Genomic DNA, 25,118 nt, shown 5'->3' with positions numbered 1-25,118 from the left:
CCTACAACACTGACGTCTTGGTCAAAACATCAAAATCGACAGATGTTACTTTTAGATAGCAAAGGACTTGTCCGCTTAGGCTCTGCTATGAACACAGAAAACAAAAAACACCAGCGCTGAGATCAAACGAAAAATTACTCTTGCTAATCGCTGGTTAGTGCGTAAGACTCTCATGCCAGAGGTCTTGGGTTCAATCCTTGCCTATTCCATCTAAAGTTTATTACACGGGTACTGCCTCTTGCGAGAAATTGACGTCATCTCCAAAAGTTATTCTTGCCATGGAAAGTGCTTTCTCAAATAAGCTGTTCGGATTGGTCTTAAAACTGTAGGTCCTCTCCATCTTCGACAATTGTACTCGCACAAAAGAATGGTTGAGAGTTGTAAGTCACTAGGCCCTAGTTCACAACGGACTGTTGCGCCACACAATTTTTTTTTTATTAATCGCTGTTTCTTTAGACTAAAAAAGCAACTGAGTAGTAGAGCCCTCTCTTGAGCTACCAAAGTGCCGCTTTATAAGACCCTCATCATCCCCGTTCAGCTATACGGTGCAGAAGCATTGACTATGACAAACGCGTATGAAAGCACCTTGCACCACTACGGTTTTATATGCATAGAAGGTGACTGTAGAAGAAGACGAGCTTTACGGGATGTACAGCTACGACGCGACGTAGAAGGATAAAAGTCCAACGGCTGAGATGGCTGGGTTACGTAGAGTGCATTGAACCAATGTTCCGGAAATTGACCTATTCCGACTTAGAGTGAGCAACTGGCGACATCCAGCTAGAGACCGAGCAATATGGAGAAGTCAGTTGGATGAGGGCCTAGTAAAAACAGGACAGTACTCCCACTTTAAGTAAATAAGATTCAACTAAAAATGATGTTCATCAGATAACGAATTTTTTGTGAGAATAGGAATTTGCACGATTTGCAATCATTGTTTAGAGGTTTATGTATTCGTAAATTAATAAAACTGAGTATAAATCAAGTGAAATGACAGCTGTCAAAAAGACCAAATCAGAAAATAGTATCGCCAGATATCATTCTGTATTTGATGGATTCATTTCTAAAAAGTTAATTATTCCTCACAGTGAGCTTATTATTCCCTGAAGTCTAAAGTCCACATCCATAGGAAAACTATTAAAAATTATAAAAAACATTTAGGCTGGACATAAGTCGTTCTACTTTTTTGTTTAAATTATCATTAGTGAGAATATTTTAATAAAAAAAAATCATATCTCGAAAATGGCTAGAAAGTTTGTTATAAATATAAAAACTCGATTTAAAAAAAATCAAATACTGTTTTTTTCAAGCAACTGTGAACTGCTACATGCGCTTCGGTACCCAAGTTTTTGGATATTTACAACTGGAGGAGTTTGATGCCATCCAAAGATAATCATAGCAAGCACCTTGTAGAAAAAGAAAAAAGTTCACAAAGCTTAAGCAATGTTACTTGGAAGAAGATTTTCTTTAAGGATCATATAAACCTTTCAACAAAATATAATATTTTCAATGCAGTCGTTAAAGCATTGCTTTGTTATGCGGCACAAATATGGGGTATGCAAGAATACGAAGAAATTGAAAAATTTCAAAGAAATGTTCAAAGAAAATATTCAATATACAGCAGCACCAAACTATTCAATTTATTTGGAAACATGCTTGCCAAAACTTTTTACTTTAAGTCGCAAGTTATTTAATTAAAGCGCTTGGTCTACGGGAAACTCGGTTATGTAGGATAATGATGCTCTACGAAATTCGGAATAAGGACTGGTGGATGCGGAAATGGGAGAACATTGATACTTCCTGTGGAGAAGTAGTGGAAATCAATCTCAACAATATTGTTCTACGAAATCATTCAAAAACTTGAAGAATCTAACCGAAATCAGATAATTTAAAATGCCCGTCCATCGGAGAGCAGATTACTCTATATCCAGCTTAATTATAACTTGTGTGACGGGAACTACTTCCAAGATTCTTTCTACTATCAAGATATTTTTTTAATTTTTAAATCAAGATGCGGACTTCTACATTTAAATGGAAAACCATACATCGGAATCTTTGATAAATTTTGCAATTTATGTTACTTGAGAGCTAAAGAAGATTGTTTCATTTCATTAGTCTGTGTCCAATTTTTAACCAGCAAAGAAGAGTATGCATCAGTACACGAAAACTTGTCAAATTTGTCAGAGCTAGTAACCACTACAAAATGCTTATAATAACAGAATATTCATAAATCATATAATGCAAATGTTATACAATTAAGTCATACCTTTTTTCGTTTTTAATTTTATACCATTATACATTATGTACTTGTACTTAAATATTTTAAAGTTACCAGTCGAGCTGACGGCTAAGCCAATGCTTAAAACTTCATAAAAGCGTTTGAAGAATTTGTAAAGATTACATGCAACAAATGAATATTTGAATCGAATTGAATCTTAACTTTTATCAACTATATATGTACTTCTTTGATAACAAAAGCCTTTATTAAATATTTTAAGGTTGAAATTTTAAATAACTAGCAAGAAAAACTAACATATGTATCTTTAGATTCACGCTTGGTATATTACATCTTTATTTATTGCTTTGCTTGTACAACATTCGTAAATTTCCGAAGTAAGTAATTTCAAGTTTTCTCTGGCAAACATGTTAAACAAAATAAGCAACAAGTTATTTCATCATAAAACTTTTCAGCCATTATTACCCTCATTGAACATTAACTACAATTGTTTCCAATCCCTGTGCCTATACCGATACCTACAAGAGTTTCTCTATACCTATTGGATTTTCTGCAAATTCGAAGAACAGAAGTAACAATTCTATAAATGTACTCGAACTCACATTACGAGCAGATAGATACCGTATACCGGTTTTATACATCAAAATACATTATCCCTTTCACTTAACAAAAAATTACTCAAATTGTCTTCCTCTGCACAATAACCATAAATCTTAGTATACGATGTCAGTGACTGAAACTCAATACAAGTTCTAACCATTATTATCATCATCATCCAAAACGTAGATAGGTATAGTACATAATATACAAACCTTAAAAAAATCTAAGCTCGAAGCAATTTTCTGTTCGTTTTTATCCCCACAGGAGTTCAGGATCTTGTGAAATTTGTTTCTCGTCGAAACTCCTGCTTTAGTGAAAACGTATTTAGCTGCACACTTTGGGGAACTCAAGCTCAAGCACACACATATGGATATCCCAAGGAAACCTATTCATCGTACAGCCGTACATATAAATAAAAAGTATCGCACAATTCGATACGGAAAACATCTGGAACCGAACCACCGAATGGGGGTGTGGGCGCACACAAAACACCCTTTTTCTTTTTCCAATCTTTATCGATTTGAGAACCCGGAACGCAAACGCAAACATCAACGCCAATACTAACAACAACACAAACAACAGCACAACCCGTCAAAACCGACAACAACAATAAGAAAACAATTTTAAATCCTTTGTGTCCTTTTTGGAATTAGAATATTCAGAAGGAGCGCATAATTGTTTTGCCTGTTTCCCTCTTTCGATGCCGATGATACTTTGATCTTGTTTTGGGTCCACAAGCAAACAGGAAGAACCTTTACCAAATTGGTTCGAAAAATTGACAAGGATTTTGTATTTTATTTTATTTTCTTATTTTTATTCTTTTTTTTTCAACATTGAAAAATGTTCTTTTTCTACGAACTGGCAGAGAGCGAGATGTTTCGTCGTCGATTACGAAATCTTGGATTTAAACTTCGTTTGCACAGTTGGAATCATCACGTATGCAAACAAATTCATTGAAAATAAAATGTTAACAGTGGTATATTTTGTCAAAAGCTTTTTCTTCCTTTAGGGGGGTGGAGGAGGTTTGTACAAAATTCAGCGATTCGGTTTTGATTGAAGTATCTACCATAAATGGGTTATTGTTTATTTTACCACAAAAACAACGAAAGTGTATCAACAGACTTTGGAAATATCGAAATGTATGTATGTATGTTGATTTTATCAATTGTACTTTTATTTTATGTAAAAACGGCAGTAAATGTAATGTATATAATTAAAATAAGATAAGGTTATTAAATCATTTCAATACAACTATTTTCTACGTAACGTAATCATAAAGTATGTTTAGAAATTAACGACAAATATTAATTAGCCTCTATTTGGTCAGTCTTAAGCCCTTTGCAAACGTAATAAGATATTTAAGGACTTCATATTTTTTTTCCAGGATACGTATGATTTAAACATTCAAATGTAATTCCAAAATGAAAATACAGAAATACTATTTAAACTTTTTCTTCCATGGTCATGAAAACGTTAATTAATTTAAAAAAAAATATCTCGAAGAAAGAAATCTTCCTAATGACCAGCATCATGGCTTTCGTAGCAATAGGTTCACCTTGGATTTGATGGTTTATCTAACCAAACAGTAGAACAAATCTTTACATCGATTTAGAGAAAGATAAATTATTGCACTTGATATTTCAAAATTATTTGATAGAGTTTGGCACCAAGCTCTCTTATTGAAAATTCGACCTTTTGTAATTGACGAATCTCTTATACGTTGGATTAGAAACTACTTCTTTAACTGTTCAATACAAGTTGTGATGGATGGTTTCAAATCTGAAAATCATACAATATACATATGGTGACCCTCAGGGCTTCGTCTTGTCTCCTACACTCTTCCATATATTCATAAATGATCTCTTGTCTACCATTTCTAATCCATTAAACTGTTTTGGTGATGACCTCAGTTGTTTATATTTGTTTCCAGATTAACAATAGGACGTGGAACTTCAACGACAGCGTATAATAAGCTCATTGAATTCCGATCTCCACAGCATTTTCCAATGGGGAGTTAAGAACCTAGTAGATTTGTATGCTTCAAAAACTCAATGCTGTCTCCTGTCGTTAAAGCGTAACCCACCCCAGATGCTGCTATCTATGAGTGGCACTTGCATCCAGGAAACTTATTAACTTTCAGTGCTCGGTATGTGTATCACAGATGATACAGTGATCACATATTCGATATTACCAAAAATGCTGCTGGGTGCTTAGGATTTCTACGACGGTAATTATCAATGCCATCATTTGTCCAAAACTTAAATATAACTTGAATAGTTTGGCAGGTGCCCTTAAAACAAGTTTTTAAATCAAATGGATATGATCCAAAAAAGGTCTTTAAAAATGATAGGCGATAGAAATATAACCGACAAATTGAAATCCCTCGAACACCGTCTCAATGTTTCATGCCTATCTTTGGTTTATCGATATTTGTACAAACAATTTTACGTCAAATTAGCCAGTTACAGTTAATTTGAAATGTTTTTAAACATATTTTATCTATAGCAGGTAAGGTAGTGTTCTGCGCTAAATACCTTTAAATTAGTTATGTATGAATATGCATGCAGGTTAGGTAAGGTTATACTGGCTGTCCAAGATGGAAACGGACACACTTAGGCCAGTTTAATGGCCCATTGTGATACCACATGAATCTTAAGGCTTCCTCCTAAGCTCAATGGATCCAGTTAGAATCCCTTACGAAACGTGAGAGGCTGATTATCCCGATATGATTTAGATCGTTTAGATCGTTAAAGAAGAATTCTCCTAGGTAATTCTTGCGTTTTCGAGCTAGAGCAGGGCACGTGCAGAGAAGATGGAGAACCGTTTCTTCCTCTTCTGCAAAAGTCATTTGAGAATACGCCTAGTCTCGTGGCGTGCTTTCCTATTAGACAGTGTCCGGTTATGACACCTATTATCGAGCTTATATGCGATCTGCTTAGAGAGAGCAAGCACCTTGAACGTTTTAAATCCAGTGTTGGCCAGATGTTTTTTGTGGCTTGACACGTGGTGATGTTGGTCCACCTGGTGCCTGCCCTCCTCACAGCGTCTTGCATTAGTAGCAGTTTACTAGTAGCGATTGGTATGCCAGTACTTGCCAAACGTGGTAGGATGGGCTGTACTGTACCGTTCCTGGCGAGTTCATCTGCCTTACAGTTACCTGGAAGGTCTCTATGGCCCGGCACCCAGCAAAGGTGAATATTAAACTGTTGCGCCATCTCCATTAGAGATGATCGACAGTTATGGACTGTTATAGAGTTTGTAGAGACTGAGTCCAGAGATTTGATAGCGGCCTGGCTGTCGGAGAAAATACGGATATCAGATGTTGATATCACGTTTTCTTTGAGCCAAGACAAGACAATGATTGGGAAGGCGGAATGAGAGACTTAATTTCAGTCGTTCAGAGTACACACCACCACCAACCCCTTCTTTGGTCTTTGAGCCATCTGTGTAAAAGTGGATTGACTCATCCTCCAAGAATGTCCTATCCTCCCAAAAAGATCTGGTAGGTATAGAAATCTGGAAATTCCTGTCGAATTGTAGTTGGGGGATGGTGTAGTCTGTGTGCTTTGGAATTGATTCTAAGTACCTTAGAATTACGGAGTGGCCAATGTTGTTGTTAGTCCACTGCGACGAAGCATTGAGGCGAATAGCAGAGCTTGCAGCTATTTGTTTACTAAATATGTCAAGAGGTGTAAGGTAGAGCAAGGTGTCCAGTGCCGCAGACGGGGTCGTGCGAAGCGATCCGCTTATACATAGGCAGGCTGAACGTTGGACTTTATTTAACTTATCCCTTTTTATACCTTTCTCTAAAGCAGTCCACCATATTGCTACACCGTACGTTAAAATCGGTATGATTACCGATGTGTATAGCCAATGCGTGATTCTGGGTTGTAAACCCCATTTATTACCAATAGCTTTTTTGCAAGAAAAGAGAGCTACAGTAGCTTTTTTGACTCTTTCCTGTACGTTGCGTTTCCAATTTAGTTTTTTGTCTAAGACAAGACCTAGGTATTTGGCCTCGTCTGAGAATTTTAATTGGATTCCTTTAATGTAAGGAGGGTTGACAAATGGAATTTTGTATCTCCTCGAAAATAAGACTAGATCGGTTTTGTGTGGGTTAACACACAGTCCACACCGATCAGCCCAGAGTATTAGTCTGTCCAAGGCATTTTGTAAGAGTTCTTTTAGGATATTAAGATACTTTCCTGAAACTGCTATAGCAACGTCGTCCGCATAGGCTATCACTCTGAAACCCTCCGCATCCAGACTAGTTAGGATTTCATTCACCACTAGGTTCCAGAGGAGAGGGGATAGAACACCACCTTGCGGTGTCCCTCTACTAACGAATCGTCTGCTAGAAGAGTTGCCCAGTTTTGAGTTTATTATTCTGCTAGTAAGCATTAAATGAATTAACTCCCGAAGCTCTCTTCATTTAGAGATGTCAGTGCAGAAGTGATTGAAGATGTGTCCACGTTGTTAAAGGCACCTTCGATGTCAAGGAAAGCAACCATAGTGAACTCTTTATGATGGAGGGAATATTCGATGGTGCGTACTAAAGTGTGTAACGCTGTTTCCACCGATTAACCCTTACAGTAGGCATGTTGAGACGAAGACAGAAGTCTTGTATCGATACGTGCCCTTAATTGGATATCAATCAATCTTTCCAGGGTCTTAAGAAGGAATGATGATAGACTTATATGTCGTAAATCTTTAGGATTGACTTGGGAGCATTTACCTGCTTTAAAACAACTTTAACTTCTCTCCATGCCGAGGGAACATGGACCAGATAAAGACAACTGGTAAAAATTGCCTCAAAAATTGGTGCAATTGTATCAGAAGCTTTTTGTAATTCTGCTGGTATTATTCCATCTGGTCCTGCAGCTTTAAATAGTTTGAAGCTGTTGAGAGCCCATTGTAGCTTATCCTTTGTGATCAGACCTTGTGGAAAGTTTAGAAAAGACAAAATCAGAACTTATCAAAGAACTATAAATATGGCTCATTTTATTTAAAAAAAATTCTAAACTTTTCCTTTAAAAATCCCTGTTTGAATATCTCCCATTATCGTTATAGCCCGTTAGTTGCAAATTTACTTTGCCATCACCATCACTCTTGTATAGCTAAAGTCAAACAATAGTTTTTCGCTTTAAACACCTTAAAAACATCAACTTTAGTCAACCCATCTTATGTTATCCTTATACTAAACTAAACCCACTTATAATATTCAGAAACAACGATTTGCAACGCTCAATAGCACTAAATTCTATTCATCTTCCACACATGAAATTGAATATGGCTACCCCTGTCATATTCTAGTCCTATAAAAATGTAAGAATACGAAACAAAAAGGACACAAAAAATCAACATATTTTCATATTCCTCATCTTTAAGATTCCATTGGAAGCCAAGTCATTAAGTATTAAACTTAATCTTCTGAATGAAGATGGAGCAAAAAGCGAAAAAATGAAAATACAATGACAGTGTATGGTTGGCAAAAAAAGGACAATGGCCGTCGTCTATGGAGCCTTGAAAGATTTACGACAAATTCTAAAAACGGGAAAATTGAACAAAAAAAAGGATAACACAAAAAAAATACAAAATAAAAAACACAAGAAACTTTCGGGCAGAATGTGTAAAAAGAACCAAACATAGGGCGACAAGAACAAACTCAAACTTCCTTGTCAGCTTAAGGACAACATATCTTTTCAAGAAAATATGGAGGGCAACAAAAGCTATAGAACGTCATCGTCGTTGTCGCTCAACCAACTCAAAGCTATACTTATATGTTGGTATAAGCTAAGCACTGAGCATCAGGGCCGTATTTGATGTTTTGAATTTGTGTGAGAAATGAAAATAATAGTTTGAATAGCCCGTAAAATTTGGGTTCTAGAATTGTAATCAGTTTTCAAAAGAACATGGGAAAAGTGGAAGTATTAAAATTCTTTTAAGTCGAGTGATACAGCAAAGTCCAAGGTTTTAATGCGTTAAGATCAGAACATTTAGAGCATTGAATATTGTAAGAACTATTTTGCTTTTACTCGTACTTGAATCTGTCTTTTAACACTTAGGAAAGATTGGATAAAGTCAAAACTTTACAATTAATTAATATGAATATCTGAACTTTGAGTAATAAAGAGAACAAAAAAAATTAATTTTGTTAGGATTCAGGATTTATTCCATATCAAACACCGAACTTGAACTACAGATTTTATAAAGAACCTACCTTTTGCGTTTTAAAAAGACTTTCTTATTTTTGTAAGATACACAAAACTCTTGAGTTTTGGGGTACAATTTTGACAGCAAGTTACAACAAAAAAGAATGGCATTGAATTCAAAAAATCAAGGGACCAAAATTATTACTGCAGTCTGCGCTACGACTTTTCGCAGTTTGATGTTTAACATTAAACTTTTTTTTGAGTAACTTGTTAAACAAATCCTAATTTTTTCTAATTTAAGGTTTATTTAGAATTATTTTGTACCTGAGAATATTCTATAATTTACAATTTTTTTGTTTATATTGTGTGTGGACTAAAGGGGTTATAAATACCCTTATATTGAAAGGAGAAACCGGTGCACATTAATTTTGAATGTCTGCACTTTTTATTAAGTGGGAAATGTTGAGCATCGTAATGCATTCCACATTCGTGTAGTGCGGCTAATAAACGAATCTCTGTACTAAGCAGTACATTGGAAATTGGACTCAAGGGTAAACTAATGAGCATTGCTAGGAGAACGGAAATTGCGGTTGAATTGTTTGAGGGAGAAATGCAAGTGGATATTTCACTGGGGTGAATATTATCGTTCTTAGCCTTAGGAAAATAAAAAGTTGTCAAACTTTCTGAACTTGACAATAAATGGTTTACTTAAGCAAACCATTGCATGCCGGTATCTCGGCACATTAATGTCTTTTTTGTTGCATTGTATTGGGTTTTCGAATAGCGAACGCTACTTTTCACTAATCATCGAACTTAACATTTTTTCATGGTAATGTAAAGAAACAAACAACGTCTGCAAATTTTATAATGTCTAATAAAATTTTTAGTTGGTAGCGCAACTTTAAAAGTGTTAACTTTAATTTTCGTATGCAGGTGATCAAAAATTAGTGCAAACATTTAAGGCCATATTTTCGTTGTGTGATGTTGTCGTCAATCAAAAAATTTAAATTGGGTGGTGCAACAGTCCGTTTAGAACTAGGGCCTAGTGATTTACAACTCTCAACCATTCCTGCGTGCGGGTAATGTTGTCACGGATGGAAGGGACCTAGTTTCAAGCCGAATCCGAACGGCTTATTTGAGAAAGCACTTTTCATGACAAGAATCACTCTTGGAGAATTTGTCAATTCCTCGCAAAAGGCAGTGCCCGTGAAATAGGCAGACACTCCAACGCACCATCCATCATGCCACGGATACCACTGTTGTCGGCAAAGTTAGAGTCAAGTTTGTGGTAGCAAAATTGGATCAGTCAGACCACATAATCGCGTATTTTACGTGAGACATACAAGACCAAGATGAGTCCAGACGATAAACTATTATTAGCATGCTTTAAGAGGAGATTATGGTTTACATAATCGTCCAACTGTGCAAGTAATTGGCTAAATTGTGAGGAAATTTTAAGAGACTGATTGGTTACAGATATTGTTAGGCATATGAATTATCGTTTCGCTAGTACCACTGACAATGTCGCTGCTGTAAGTTAAAGTATTGCAAAAGGATCGAATGTGTCGATTTCTCGTCGTTCTCAGGAATTAGGAATATCTTACGACACATTATGGCGTACTTTGAATTTGGAACTCACAAAACAACCGAAGCTAGCTGACCATTCACAACGTTGTAGATACGTCGAATAGGTGCCTTAACAACAGGCTGCGGGGGGGGGGGGGGGCGACAATTTTTCGAACACAATTTTGTTCAGCCACGAAGCTCGGTGAGTTAGTAAACAATATTGACGTATTCGGAGTTCTGAGAATCCTCAAGTATTTGAAGAGAGGCCACTACATAAAAAGTTTGTGCGCTCTTTGGTCCGGAGGTATAATTCGACCTTACTTGTTCGAAACCGATAATGGAACGACTGTCGCCATCAATTCGGAGCGTTATGATCATATGATAACCGACTTTTTTACCTACTATTGCAGAACACGACTTGGAGAATATGCGGTTTCAACAAGACGGTGTCAAATGCCACACAACTCGAGTGAATATGGCTTCATTGTATGAGACTCTTCCTGGCCGCGTAAATTCTCTTCGTGCTGATATCACTGGCCGCCAAGATTAGGCGATTTTACAACCTGAACTGTTTTTTGTGAAGCTACACGAAGTACCGTGTTTATGCAGATAAATCTTTAACTCTTGGGCACTTAAAAAGAAAAATTCTTCAAGTTATGGCTGAGATACCGCATTATTTTTTGAAAAAAGTAGTTGAAAATACCTAAAAAGAATCGATACTGGCTACAGTTAGCGTGGTGGTTATTTTAATGATGTAGTGTTTTGCACATAATGTCAACGTTTAAACTTTATAATAAAAAAGAAATATCATGAACAAAATATTGTATATGTTTACTTTTGAAACAGCAAAATGGAAAACCCTTTATTTTATCAATTATAAAAAACACCATACGAAATAAAAAGTTATGGTACACATTTAATTCTGCTAGAAATATTTGTTTGAACAATAAATTTTTTTTTAAAATTATGTTTTAAAGAATTTCGAATTATTATTTATTATTGATTATTCAAGACAGACATATTGCCCGTGTTAAAAATGTCAAATTTAATTGCAATTTATTGTTTAACATTTTTCTATTCATTTCGAAATACTTAAAAAATATTTTGAAACAAATTGGCACAGAAAGCAGACTGTTGTAGTTATACGGTCTTATTGTACAATAAATCTACTAGACCAAAATCATGACAATTGTTTTGTTCCTATTCCGACCAACATGTACTGTGGCCCTTATAAAAATCATAAAATCGTCCCTGTGAATGTTCATTCCTCGGTCACACAAAGAGGAAAAGAATTAATGTACACAAAATCCGAAAGTGAATTATTAAGAGCAAAATTTTGTGCACACCTAAACAAGCTCACACAACTTTCTAGAATATTATAGACTACGATATGTCCTGACGCCACTACTGCCGCTGCCATCGCCGCCGCCTTCGCCACCACCACATTCCGGGTTAGTAACCTTTCTGAGTGCTCTGCTTTAGTCTAAGCTATAAAAGATATGCTAAGCTATGTAAGTATATTTGATGCTTGGGAATGGAAAATGTCAGGGTGGTCCCAGTCAACTATTTAAAATGCAGAATAAGAAGCTTTTGGTGCCTTCCTTGGCGTTGGCGTTTTGCGTTGGTGTTGGCAACGGCAACGGCTACGGCTAAGGGAAATGGCAACCTATGGAGCGCCATGAATAATTTAAATGAAAGCAGTTGAATATCAGCTTCAACAGCATTGTTGGCTGTCATTCGTTTGCTGTGTGTGTGTGTAAGTGTGTATGGGCTAAAGTGTGAACTATGACAAGCGGATGTGGTGGCCATCATCATAATCATTATCTGCAGCATCATCACCGTACTGCCATCATGATTGCCGTTGGGTTTACGCGGTGCGGTGCTATGTGGCTCACAAATGGTGGGCAAAGGGATGGCGGGTGATGAGGGAAGGCGAACAAGGATCTTAAGAATGACATCTTAAAAGTGTATACAAATTCTATACAAGCGCGAAAACAGTGAAATTGGTTGTCGCTTTGTTTATTTTGTGTTTGTGTCTCTCCGGGTAGGTAGCTTCCTACTCTATTATTCTACTTCGTGAAAGTAAACGAGGATGATGTTCCCGGAAAGGTCTACCATTTTGAGACAATAATTGCTTGCGGCGACGACAGTTTTAGGAAAAGTTTAAATGATGTAACTAATTGCTTATATTCTATACTTAATGAAGGTAAGAGAACGCTTTACAAAAATAGAAAATTGGGAAATTCATTTATTAAATAAAGTTTTCAAAACGTATACCTAGAATCTTACCTAGCCGCATCATTATCCATTAGCATTGATTTTGTTATTTTATTTTTACATGATTTAAGTTTTTGAATTAATGCTAGGACTTCTCATAAATCCCTACCAAATTATTTGTACGTGTTCTTATTGCCTCTTTAAACTTCCAAATTGGCCATCATTAAGGAAGTACAAGCATCTTTTATGAACAAAGGTACAAAATATGATAATTTTTCCTAATACCTTGAGAAGTATTTTAGTCGAGTGATAATAATTGATTGAATATTAAAAATTTAGAAAAGTGGCAAGTGTTATAAACAGTTGAATTTTTAACTCATAATGGAGTTTAAAACTCAATAAATAGTAACACCTTTACATTAATAAGAAAAAAAAACGAACTTATAAGGAAAATGTGTTTCAAGAAGATCAGCCACATGCAGTCTTGTGCATCATAAATATTAAAATGTATACATATTCGTTTAAAATGCAGCTCTTTTGCAGTACACCCATAACCATCAGTATAAATGCTGTAAATCCTTTTAAGCTACGTTAGAATATTTTGAAAAGCTATTCAAAGTTTGTCACATTTTGCATTTTGGTTCGTACAGTTAAAGATACCAAACATACATATGGTATTTTAAAAACAAATTTTATTCTACTTATGTAAGGTTTTCAGTGCTAAAAAATGAAAAGTAGATATTTTATACAAAAAAAATGTAAACCGTTCCTTTAGAGTAAAGTCCAAACTTTTTGGCCTTAAAATCAATTAGAATTGCAAATTGACTAATACTATAAGAGAATAATGTGTTAAGAGTCTTACAAAGAATTTTGTTTGAATTTGAATAAATTTTAGCACTTATACAATATAATAAAGTCGCAGCTTAAGAAGAATTGTTGAGAAAGGATAAGGTTTTTCAATAACAAAGATACTAATGCGTACGTTATTGGGCCACCACCCTATTTATGATAAATATACTCAAGTTTCGAAAGAATAAAAGCTCTGTAAAGTATAATAGACAGGTAGTAATTGCGTAGGGCTTTTATGCTAGAGGTCATGGGTTCAATCCTTGCCTTTACCACCTAGTCGTTTTTCGATCCAAGAGTAATTCTTGTCATGAAAAGTAATTTCCCATAAATTGACTGTTCGGATTTATAGGTCCCATTCATCCCTGAACACGAGAAATGGATTGTTATGCACGACAAGGCTGCACCCTTAGTCCAGATCTTTTTTCTCTTTATGTAAATGACTAAGTGCGCTGTCAAGTGCAAACAACGTGAAGCCGATTTCTTCTGAAGCGCCTAAAGAAACTTATGTCCAATCTGCACTGCACCTGCCAGTAAAGATGAGATCGTTGCCGTAATTATTAAAGCACTTAAAAACAACAAAGCGGTGCTAGTTTTGTACCGCTTTCGCAGAGCTTTTACAAGCAGCGCCAAAGTCATCAAGCCTGGACCACCGAAAGGTTCCCCCATGAGTGGAAGAAGGGAATTATCGTCAAGCTCCCAACAACAGGGAGACCTTACAAAGTGCGAAAACTGGAGAGAAATTTGCGTTCGACCCGCCTTTGCCAAAATAGTAGGAAAAGTTATACTGGAACCCATCAGACAACACCTTGAGGCCACACTCGATGCCGAACAACCAAGATTCCTCGCTGGATCCTCCTGTAGTCATCATAGTAACACCCTGCGGATCATTATTGAACAGTGCGTTGAATATCGATCACCACTACACCTGATGTTCATCGACTTCGAGAAGGCCTTTGAAATCGTTAACATTGAGTATATCTTTTTAGCTTTGCATCCCAGAAAAAAAACGAATTGCTATTATTAAAGCATGGTAGGTTGTCAGATGATTTTTAAATCGGAAGCGGAGTCAGACAGGGCTGTATTTTGCCACCTAAATTGTTTTTGATGGTGATAAGCGATGTACTACGCTCAGCTCTGTCAGGTAGCGGAGGGGTCCGATGGGCTTTAACGTCCTACTTAAAGCACTTGGATTATGCGGACGATGTTTACTTACTCTCTCCTAGGATCATGGATCTCCATCAAATGACAACAAGTGTGGAGAGAGAAGCAGAAGTTGTGGGGCTGAAAATTAATTCCTACTAACTTAGGTGGTGCAACAGTCCGTAGAGAACCAGGGCCTAGGTACTTAAAACTCTCAACCATTCCTTTGTGCGAGTATTGTTGTCAGGGATGGAGGGGACCTACAGTTCATATGCCAAATCCGAACGGATGATTTGAGAAAGCACTTTTTTATGACAAGAATTGATCTTGGAGAATTTGTCAATTTCTCGCAAGAGGTAGTACCCATGAATAAAACTTTAGGAGGCACAGGCAGGGATCAAACCCAAGACCTCTCGCATGACAGTCCAACGCACTAACTATCATTCCACGGGTACTACTAAAATGAATTCTGGCAAAACGAAAATGATCAGCTTCGGAACCCGACCATCATCTCAAGAAAATATTTTCTCGCAACCGGTGGAAAAAGTGGAGAGCTTTCAATACCTTGGAAGCATCGCTTAAATCGAAGGCGGAACCGAACAAGACGTCATCTGCGGCATCGGGAAAGCAAAATCGGCGTTCAGTATGCTTTTAAAAATTTGGAGGAATAACTCTAACAACAAATGTTGAATCTGTGCTTCTTTAAGGGTGCAGCACTTGGAAAATTACTTCAGCCTAAAAGCTGCAAACCTTCGTAAATAAATTCTTCGTAACATACTAAGGATTTTCTGGCCAAACCATATATCAAATGAGGTCCTTCATAAAAGGTAACGACTGATTTGTAGGGCAAGCAATTCAGTGGAATCCGCTTACACAGGAAGGAAGAAGAGCTTGACGACTGAGAAGCACATGGTGCAGGACAGTCGAGGCGGAATCAGCGTCACTAGGCAAGAGTTGGAGGGAGATAAAACACATCTTCGGAAACCGTCCACGATTGCGCGTAGGCGTAGTAGAGGCCCTTTGCCCCTTAAGGGGTTCCCAACGGACTTAACAGGTCTGAGGACCTAAGTAAGTAAGTAAGTAAGTGAACTGTCTAAAACTCTGCTATTTGGAGATGGTTAAGTGATGATTTCAAACCCTCCGGAAGGTTAAAAACTTATGATTAACAAGTTTAAAGAATATTGCAATCTGTGGAATTTTGTTGTCCATCTGGACAAATCCAAGGCCATGATAGTGGGAGGTGGAAATACAAGTGCGAAGGAAAATAGTTTTATGATGAAAATCCTGTTGAAGTTGTAAAGGAGTACAAATATCTTGCAGTGCTGACAAAGAGAAATATGAAAATCCATAAGCATTTGACTGAAAAACTAAAAAAGGCCGATATTGTTATAAATGCAATTTTGAAAAATTGCTTCAATAACAGCCAAATAAGCCACAGCTGCTAGTATCGAGTTTTTATAGACATTGTGAAGTCTTCTTCAAATTGATTATTTTCTTCGTGTTATGCACGTGCGGTATCACCGTTTTCCAAAAGGGATCGCGACTCATATACTTAGCAATAGAATGGGTTGTTTTGAGGAATGGCATGAGCTAGCTGAAACATGCGCTATGGATCTGAATTGACGAAGCCAATGCTGTATGAGTTGATCAGAAAAGCAGATCTAAGATATTAATCTTAAAACGAAGAAGAAGCTAGAAGCTCTCTCCACCGATCAGTATAAAATCTTGATTTTCTCTTAGAAAAAATAACCATTTTCTATATGAGAACGAAAGAACCCGAAATCTTACTGATGGTCCGACTACTAGGGGAATTATTGAAATATTGAATTGAATTACGTACCACATAGAAGTGATCTACCAGTTTTATCTGATCTTTGTAACCGAAGACAAAGGGAGGATCATACATTTTCCAGGGAAATGTCCAATCCTGAGAGAGATAAGACGAAACGTATTTGGAAATAACTATTTAACAGTACCCGTACTATTTAGTAGTACCCGAAGAGTGATGGTTAGTGCGTTGGACTGTCATGAAAGGGCTCTTGGGTTCAATACCTGCCTGTGCCACCAACTTCTTTCACGGGTACTACGTCTTGCGAAGAATTGACAAATCCTCCAAGAGTAATTCTTGTCATGAAAAAGTGCTTTCTCAAATTACCCATTCGGATTCGGCATATAAACTGTAGGTCCCCTCCATCCCTGACAACATGCGTGCATTTTCAAATGCCTTTGGAGTGCACTAATCTTACTGACTCCAAAAAGATGTAAATATTTATGTCACTTTTCGGGAGATCACCAGTGAACCTATTCCGATGAAAGCCATATTGTCGGTTAACGTTTCCATGACATTTAAAGGAATGTAAAAGCAGTTTGACTTAGAAGGAACGGATTGGACAAATGCTATTTTTCATCCACTCAAAATAGGCCCTGTAGAATAGAATAGATTTAGAAGCTTAAGCAGATGTTTTGCCAGTGTTGACGAACAGCTCTTTAGAACAATAGAGTGGATTCTATCCGTGTCAGCGAATTCTCCATTACTTTCTGTTCAAAATTGCTGTAAAGTTTAAACGTTTGTTTACAAAGTCGTCGTTTTCAAATTTTATACTAAACGTTTTTCACAAGACTTACTTTGCACAATTGATTCTTAGGTATGATTTGATGACATTTAAGCAAACCTTAAACAGTTTTTTACAAAAAAAAAACCTTTGAAATATTCTGTTTGATTCTTATATTCATTTAAGAAAATTTGATGAAGTGTTGTTTTTTATAAAGGAAGTTTTTTGCTAAAAGACTTTCATTAAGATGAATATCTCATCCTTAAAGTAAACATTTTTTTGTCAAAGCAGGAAGCATGTACCACATATTATATATGTATTACGTTTGTGTGACCTAGTTATGGATTTAAGCTCATAAATATTTTCATGTATCGAATTCTTTACCTACCGCTATATTCCAAACTATACCCGTACCATAAATTGAAATTCCAAATGAAATGTTATGTTAAAAAAAAATAATAACTTTACCTCCATCACGTCCTTTGCGCTTCTTTTTCGAAGAACTGCTGCTGCTATTTGTGTTGCTTTGGTTTGATGAACTCTTATCCTTGCTTTTCCATCGAATCAACATTGTGAATTTGTGTGTGGTTGGTATTTAATCTAGCGCAAAACTACAGGACTTTTGATACTGATGCTGATGCTGATGATGGCGATGATGTTGATTATACGAGAGTGGGTATACTGCTATTAAGGATAGTTTCGGTTTTCTTTGCAATATATCACACACTTGACGCAATTCACTTCAAACGTAGACAGCCGGATATAGAAGCATGACTAACGTGGATGCCATGTTATATGTTCAGTCCAACCGGATGTTATATTTTTTTTTCGTTTATTTTGGCAAATTTCTAATAGGATTTTGTGTTAGGTCGGTCCTATGATTTTTGTCGTCTGGAGAAGGAAAAATATTGTATTTTCTTTTTTTTTTTCACGAAAGATTGCACAACGCGTCGAACTTTTAATTAACACTCATAGCCCTTACAGGGTTGTTTTGAAATTCAATTGCGAGTTAAGGGCCAGAAATCTCGTTTGCACTTTCTTCTTTTTTTTGGGAAAACAAACCTTTAAATGGTTATTTCCACAGAAAATGTTTTAAACATCTAAAAAAGGTGTTGTCATCAGAGAAAGGGTTCATAAAGATATTATTACATTTTAATTGGTCAATTGGTTGGATGATGGACTCTTATCGTTTGGTATTGTCACCCCCTTTTTTGAAATAGGCATAAGTAAGGTATAATTGAAAATCGCCTTAGGTTATTTTCGGTAGACAAATTGATTAAAAAGGTGTAATTAATTTCACATCATTGGAATAACATTGAGGATCTTGTTTTGGGGGAAAATAGTATACATATGTGCGTAGTATGTATTCAACTGAAACGAGTGTTATTTTTAGTATGATTAAGAGGGTTCCAAGAAATGGATTTTGAAAAATAAAAATTCTCTTACAAGATAAACTAATTAATAATTCAAATTCCTGGGAAGGTTGTTTACTTTTACGAAAACTAAAAATGTCAAAAGCAATTCCAAACTTTGGAGTATGGTTTTGACGATAGAATAAAATTAATAATTTTTCAAACAAACAAAGCTGTATTTTCAACTTGGGTTTTAAAAGTTTTGTTTGGGAACAAAATTTAGTCATATTAAAGTCGATTCTTAAGTACATTTCGAGTTAAGACCCTACGTGTTAAGTGTAAGACAAAAATAATCACTTTTCAAAGAAATAGTTGTCAATAAACTGTTATCCTTAACCCAGATTCAAGTTTAGCTTTTGAAGTGTCAAGTTGTAAAGTTTTTTGTATAGACTTGAAATTTTATTTGAGAATAAGTTTAAATTCAATTTAATTTTGTCAGCATAAACCCATATATGTGTTATTTACTTTTCGAATAAATTTAACCAGAAACTTTAAATTTACAGGTCCATAGTTTCTTTTCTTTAAAAATCCAGACCTACAGAATTCAGTCAGCACAAATTCGTAAACTTTTGACGAATTGACGATCCAGGGGGGAAGATCGTATGAGCCATACAGCTTATACAGGTAAGTTGTATTATTAAAGATTTAATTGAAAGGTTTGTTAGTAATTTAAGGACATTCACCAAAAAGCGGTTTTATGTCAAAAACAACTAAAATCTTTCTTTGCATTTGGAAAAACTTAAATAACGCTTTAAATTATTTTCATAAGATCCTTTTTGAAAGAAAGAGCGAATATTCATGTTCTTAAGATATTGAATAAGAGAGATCGCCAATTTTATATTAAGTTGCCTTTAAATTCCTGAAACTCGTCTTCAATTCCATCTTATTTCGTTTGAAGCAAAAATGATTTTCTATTAAATACAAACATTTTTAAGTTCTTAAAAAATTAGAGAAATCAGGTCCGTAAAGCTGGAAAGACCACAATCGAATTTCGAAATTTTCATGATGGGGTGATTTGTGACTTTAGCTTGACGTCAAGCGGCGAACACCTCAAGTCGGGATTAGTGCACTAAATTAACACGAAAAGAGCACTAAATCACCTCATCAATAGAATTTCATAATTTGATTTTGGTGTTTCCAGCTTTACGGTCCTAAAGAAATCACTTCCTTTTTAAGTGAGGGGCTAATTGAAAAACAATGAATGTTTCGTATTATTAAGAGATTCTTAAACCTTTGATTTGTGAGTGTCACAGTAAGGTTTCTTTCCAACTTATGTGTTTACCTTAATTTGTTTTTAATTAATTTTTACAGAAATTATGTACTACAATGCATCTGTTTCCTTAAATTAAATAACCATACAATTATCTCTTTATTTTTTGAAAATCAAAATCTTTTCAAAAGGTTCACGAAAAACAGTATTTTTTTTAGAATTTTTCATCTAGAATCATCTCCAATCTATAAGAAAGCAGATTGATAACGACAGTAATAACGGACTCCCGAAAATTAAGTCCGAAAAAATACTTTTAAAAAAAGCCAGAACAAAATTACAATTTTAAGGCAAACTTTCTCATTTTCTGGGATTTCGCATCACGATTTTTGTAACATTCTTCGAATTGATGCCAACAAGAATAGAATAGAATACTTTTGGAAAAAAGCTGCGTAGCAACCCGATTTCTAACATTTCTGCGTAAAATGCACAAAAAACCCTCAATCTTTGTTTTTTAACTCCTAAGTGGTTTATATTTAGAAAATTGTTAGAATCTTGGAATGCTTTCATATGTAGGGAGTCGTACAAACTAAATATTAAGACCATATCTTGCTGGACAGGACAACAGTGTTCTAAAATAATCTATTCCTGTAGAGACCATAAAGAACATTTTTAAGAGCTGCTTAAAAATCATCTTTATGTTAAGCAGTTTGATATCGAAGCATTTTGATATAGATATTTGTTATTACCTGATTACTGGCAAACATTTACTTCAAGACTTAAGATTGACACAGAAGACAGAAAATAACCACAGTTGCCATTTGCTTGTAAAGATATGCTAACGAAAGCTAGTTTAAATATAAAGCAACATTTATTTCATATTTTCGTTTTAGATAAGAAAAATTAAATATATTTTATTAACAAATTAAGCGCAATTGGTTTAAATATAAATACAAAATAAACATTGTTCAACATGAATTAGTTTCGTATAATTTGTCCCTAAATTCTTTAATATATCATAAATATTCGATGTTATTTAAACAACCACCAATAATTATTTATATAAACAACTACAAAAAACAAAACTTTTACCTTCGTTGATAAAATTTAAATTTGAAATATTCTCTGCATGTGTTGAATGAAAATAAAGCAACTGCGAAACACAGATACAGGATAGAATATAGCATAAATACAAATCAATACAAATATAAATTGTATCGATGTATCAATTATTATTATTGATGAATATTTAATCAGGCATAGCATCATGTTTATTCCTCCATGTCAATTAAATCAGCAAATTATATTTGCCAACGACTACAGATATTTCTGTTTTTTGTTTAATTGGAGCTATTTATCCTTTTTTATTTTCATTTTCTTTAATGGACAGAGAGACCTTATGTTTTTTTAAGATGGGCAAATAGTTTTAAATATTAGGTTTGTCTTCTTGAAAAATCAAACTTGCAAAGTGCAAAACGGGTCAAGAAATTATCAAATTAGCGACTTGGAACTGTTTATACTGGCAAAACCGAAGTTTAAAAACTTGAAGAAATCTTGTTTTCTAATTTCGAAATAATTTAAATTGAGAAAGAAAGTTATTATTAATATTTTTATTTTTTAAGCTTTAAGCTCAGATTATTCATCATGATGTTTTAAGTATAGGTCCAAGAAAATTTGGGTATTAGACGGGTTTTACATTTTGTTGTAAATTCATTATTGCCTTATTTCAAAATACTAACAAAAAACTTAGAGCACAGTAATTAAACTTACTTATTACACAAAAAATACCAACCCATTCTTATGATACCTAAAGAATTAAAAAACAAGGAATGCGGAAACCCATTTTGAAGGTTTGAAGACTATGTCATATGGGCGCTGTAGTGTGTGGTGTTATTAAATAATTTTGTTCAAACAATTTTACTGTAAAAGGTGTTATAATTGTAAAGCTCTTTTTTAAAGGTTATTTTTTTTATTGTTTTAACAATATAAAATAGTTAAAGCTTATCTCGAGAAGACATAAATGTATAGGAACCAAAGGCACCTGAAATTAAGGACTTTCCATAATACATTCTATTTTTTTCAAAAAGGTTAATCGAAAGTACATTGAAAAAACTTTAACAAAATATTCATACTAAAATTTTATGTGATATAAATAATTTTAAGTCAATAATGGCTGAAACACAAACACGCTTCAGCTTCGGCTTCGCCTGACGTTTACGAGTTCAGCCATAGAAATTACATGCATGCTATCACAATGGAGCTTCGACCTCACGTTTCGTTTGACAATCGTAAGGAAAAGAACGTAATGTAACGTAATGTGACTCCAGACGGAAGCTCTAGTTCAATTATCTGAACATTTGCTTTGTCTGACAGCTCATCATCTGTAAAAAAATGTCAACAAACAAAATATTTGCTCTTTGGAGAGTTGAAATAATAGAAATGTCATTCAAAGCAACCTCGAAGCAGGCCTAACGTAACGCAGACGAAGCCGAAGCTGAAGCGTGTATGTGTTTCAGCCATAATTTTCTTTGTTCTTCTAATACTTGAGTCGAAAAACATTTCGTAACAGTTTTTTCTTCTTTCCGTATCTTTTAAAAAAAAGTTATCGGTTGATCTTTTCTAAGAAATTTAACTTAAAATTACTAACAATTTGTTTGCATATAATGAAATTGTTTAATTTCAAAATATGTTTTTGTTAACGTGGTTTTTAGTGGATATTTTTATAAAAATTGTACCGAATGGTGAAAACAATATTTTCTATAAGACGAAATTAGTTTGAAGCCAATATTTTTTATATTTTTGCTCTTACAAGCGTTGCCAGGCGTTTTATCGACAAAAAGAAGCCCCTATACACTTTTTTCGTTCACTTTAAAGCTGCTTTTGATATCATCAACAGAAGATAGCTTTTATATAAGCTGGCAGTTGTTGGTCTTTCAACCAAATTTATTCGGATTTATGAACAACTTTTATTAAACACATCTGCAATGGTTTGTAATGGTATATCTATGTAAAATCCTTTAAAACCGAAACAGGTGTTCCACAAGAATGATATTGAAAATAAATTACCGGGAGGCGTCAACTATGTCAATTTATCTTTGTAGATTTTGCTCTATGCTGATGACCTGGTGGGGTTCTCGGATGACCCAGTGACATTGCAGTTTCAGATAAATAAACTTAAAGAATATTGCAATTCGTAGGATGTCGAAATCAACATTTCTAAATCTAAAATTATGATTTTTAAACCTCAAAACCGTTCAGATAATAATGTACAAAATTGGACATTAGATGGTACCAGTATTGAAGTTGTCAGAAAGTATAAATATCTTGGTTTTACTATTACTCATAATTTAAACATCAAAAATCATATTAAAGAGAAACTGGTACTAGCCAAATCAGGATGTCACATTTTTTTTTCAAGAAGCTTAGTGGACCCTATACAAAAGTTTTTGAGGCTACCGTGAACAGTTGCTTCTGTTATTTGAATCATGTGTCTAAATACCAATTTATAGACGATATGAAAGTTATTCAAAAATACTTTTTCAAAAGAATCTTCCTTTAGTAATAATTTGTGCTGGCGTTATTTGTTCTTGTGATCTTTTGGGTTAACCAAAATTTCCATCTGCTTCTTAAGTATAAGTTAATAACAATCCGAGTTAAAAAAACTTGCCAATTTTAAGTATCTTACTTTAATATAGATGAACGGAAAGATAAAGCAGATTCACTTTTATCATAAATTTAACTAAGAACTGGTTTATTCATAGTGGCTTAAGTTTTAACAGAACCCTTAAAGGATTTGATTCAATGACGCTAATCATTAAAAAAAAAAAAACATTTGATCAACGTCATGAATTATATTGTTAAAATGTTGGCATTTGAGGATGAAAGAGTCTGAAATTCTAATGGATTTATGATAACTCTAGAAATTAGTTCAACTTATTCATAACCTACATTAAGATGTTTCCTATGTAAAGGTTAAACGAAATCACATACACGGTGAATTTTATTGGTTTCTTTTCAGTAAAATGCTAAGTTTTGAGAGTACATTTCTCTACCTTTCTCTAAAATGAAAAATTAAACAAAATCAATAAAAATTTAGCACCGGCCTTTGCATTGATTATTATATGAATTAAAAGATAAAATTTACGTTCTATTTTTCTCTGGAAAAGGGTTTTAGTTTCTCATTTTTCTTTGTTGTTGTTTTTTTCTTAACGAATGATTTGAATTCCATTTTTTTCCAACCCAAACCACCCTCATTCCGAATTCAGTTTGTTTACAAAACCCCAATACGAATATACAGTGATTTACATTTGTCTGCCACTGGTTAAGTCAACCACAACAATGTCCTTTGAAATAGAGCGCATCGCAGAAAAAATTCCCCAAAAAACACAAGCTAAGCCCAAAAAACGGGTCCGGACCGGACTTAATAGATGATAGAGGTATTCTGTTTTTTTCGTTCATGTTTTTTTTAAACAACACCAATGCCAGAGGTAAAACCAAAGCCACAAAACCGCAAAATCGAATCAGACAAACTATCTTTGTATCTAGAACACCAGAAGCTCAATGAACTAAAGGGACCATCACCATCACCACCGCCACCACGACCACGACTACGACTACGACCACTACCTCCATTTCGTGTCTATGGAAAAACTGCAATAAAACAAACAAAAAAAACAACCACTATCAATTCCTAGGGGTTATTGTCCTTTTTCCCTCAATGTACACGTATATGCATACAGACATCCCTTTTCCCTCCTGCTCTTCTCCCTGCATGCGTCTCTGCATAAACTATGCAAACATAAAAAATGAAAAGAAAAAAAACGAAAGGAAAGGAAAGGAAAGGAAAGGAAAGGAACATCCCCCGCACCACAACACTACTGATGCACAAAAATGCACTCATGTGCGGGTGGACAACTACAAATGTTCAGATCTCGTTTTTAGTTGTTTTCCATGTTTTTGATTCAGTTCCGCCTCAGTCTCCGTCTCCGTCTGATCATCATCATCGTCACATCGTCGTTTTTAGGAAAAGTCAACACAAAAAAAAACGCAAAATAACAACACTTCGAACCCCAACCCTAACTAGAAAAAGGTGTTTATTTTCCAACCCCTTTTTCATGCCAAAGAGAAAATATCCCTTTGCACTTAGGGAAATTATTTTGTTGTTAGAAAAAATTCCCTCTCTCTTTA

General features: G+C 34.9%; 1 protein-coding gene across 14 annotated transcripts in view; it reads right to left on the bottom strand.

The window, feature by feature from the left end:
• LOC129948589 (coiled-coil domain-containing protein CG32809) overlaps positions 1–25,118 on the bottom strand; it is a 413,266-nt gene that overhangs the window by 215,556 nt on the left and 172,592 nt on the right. Inside the window, exon 2 of one of the 14 annotated variants that reach the window (XM_056059718.1) lies at positions 17,781–18,412. The exons of the other annotated variants lie outside the window; for them this stretch is intronic. Coding sequence (XP_055915693.1) covers positions 17,781–17,883 — 103 coding nt within the window. The 5' untranslated portion in view covers positions 17,884–18,412. The remainder of the gene's footprint in view (positions 1–17,780; positions 18,413–25,118) is intronic. 14 annotated transcript variants of the gene reach the window in all.

The sequence above is a fragment of the Eupeodes corollae genome, chromosome 2 (assembly GCF_945859685.1).
Source record: "Eupeodes corollae chromosome 2, idEupCoro1.1, whole genome shotgun sequence".
Classification (NCBI taxonomy): Eukaryota; Metazoa; Arthropoda; class Insecta; order Diptera; family Syrphidae; genus Eupeodes; species Eupeodes corollae.
The sequence above is the reverse complement of the archived record's forward strand: the minus strand, read 5'-3'. Positions and strand labels throughout refer to the sequence as shown.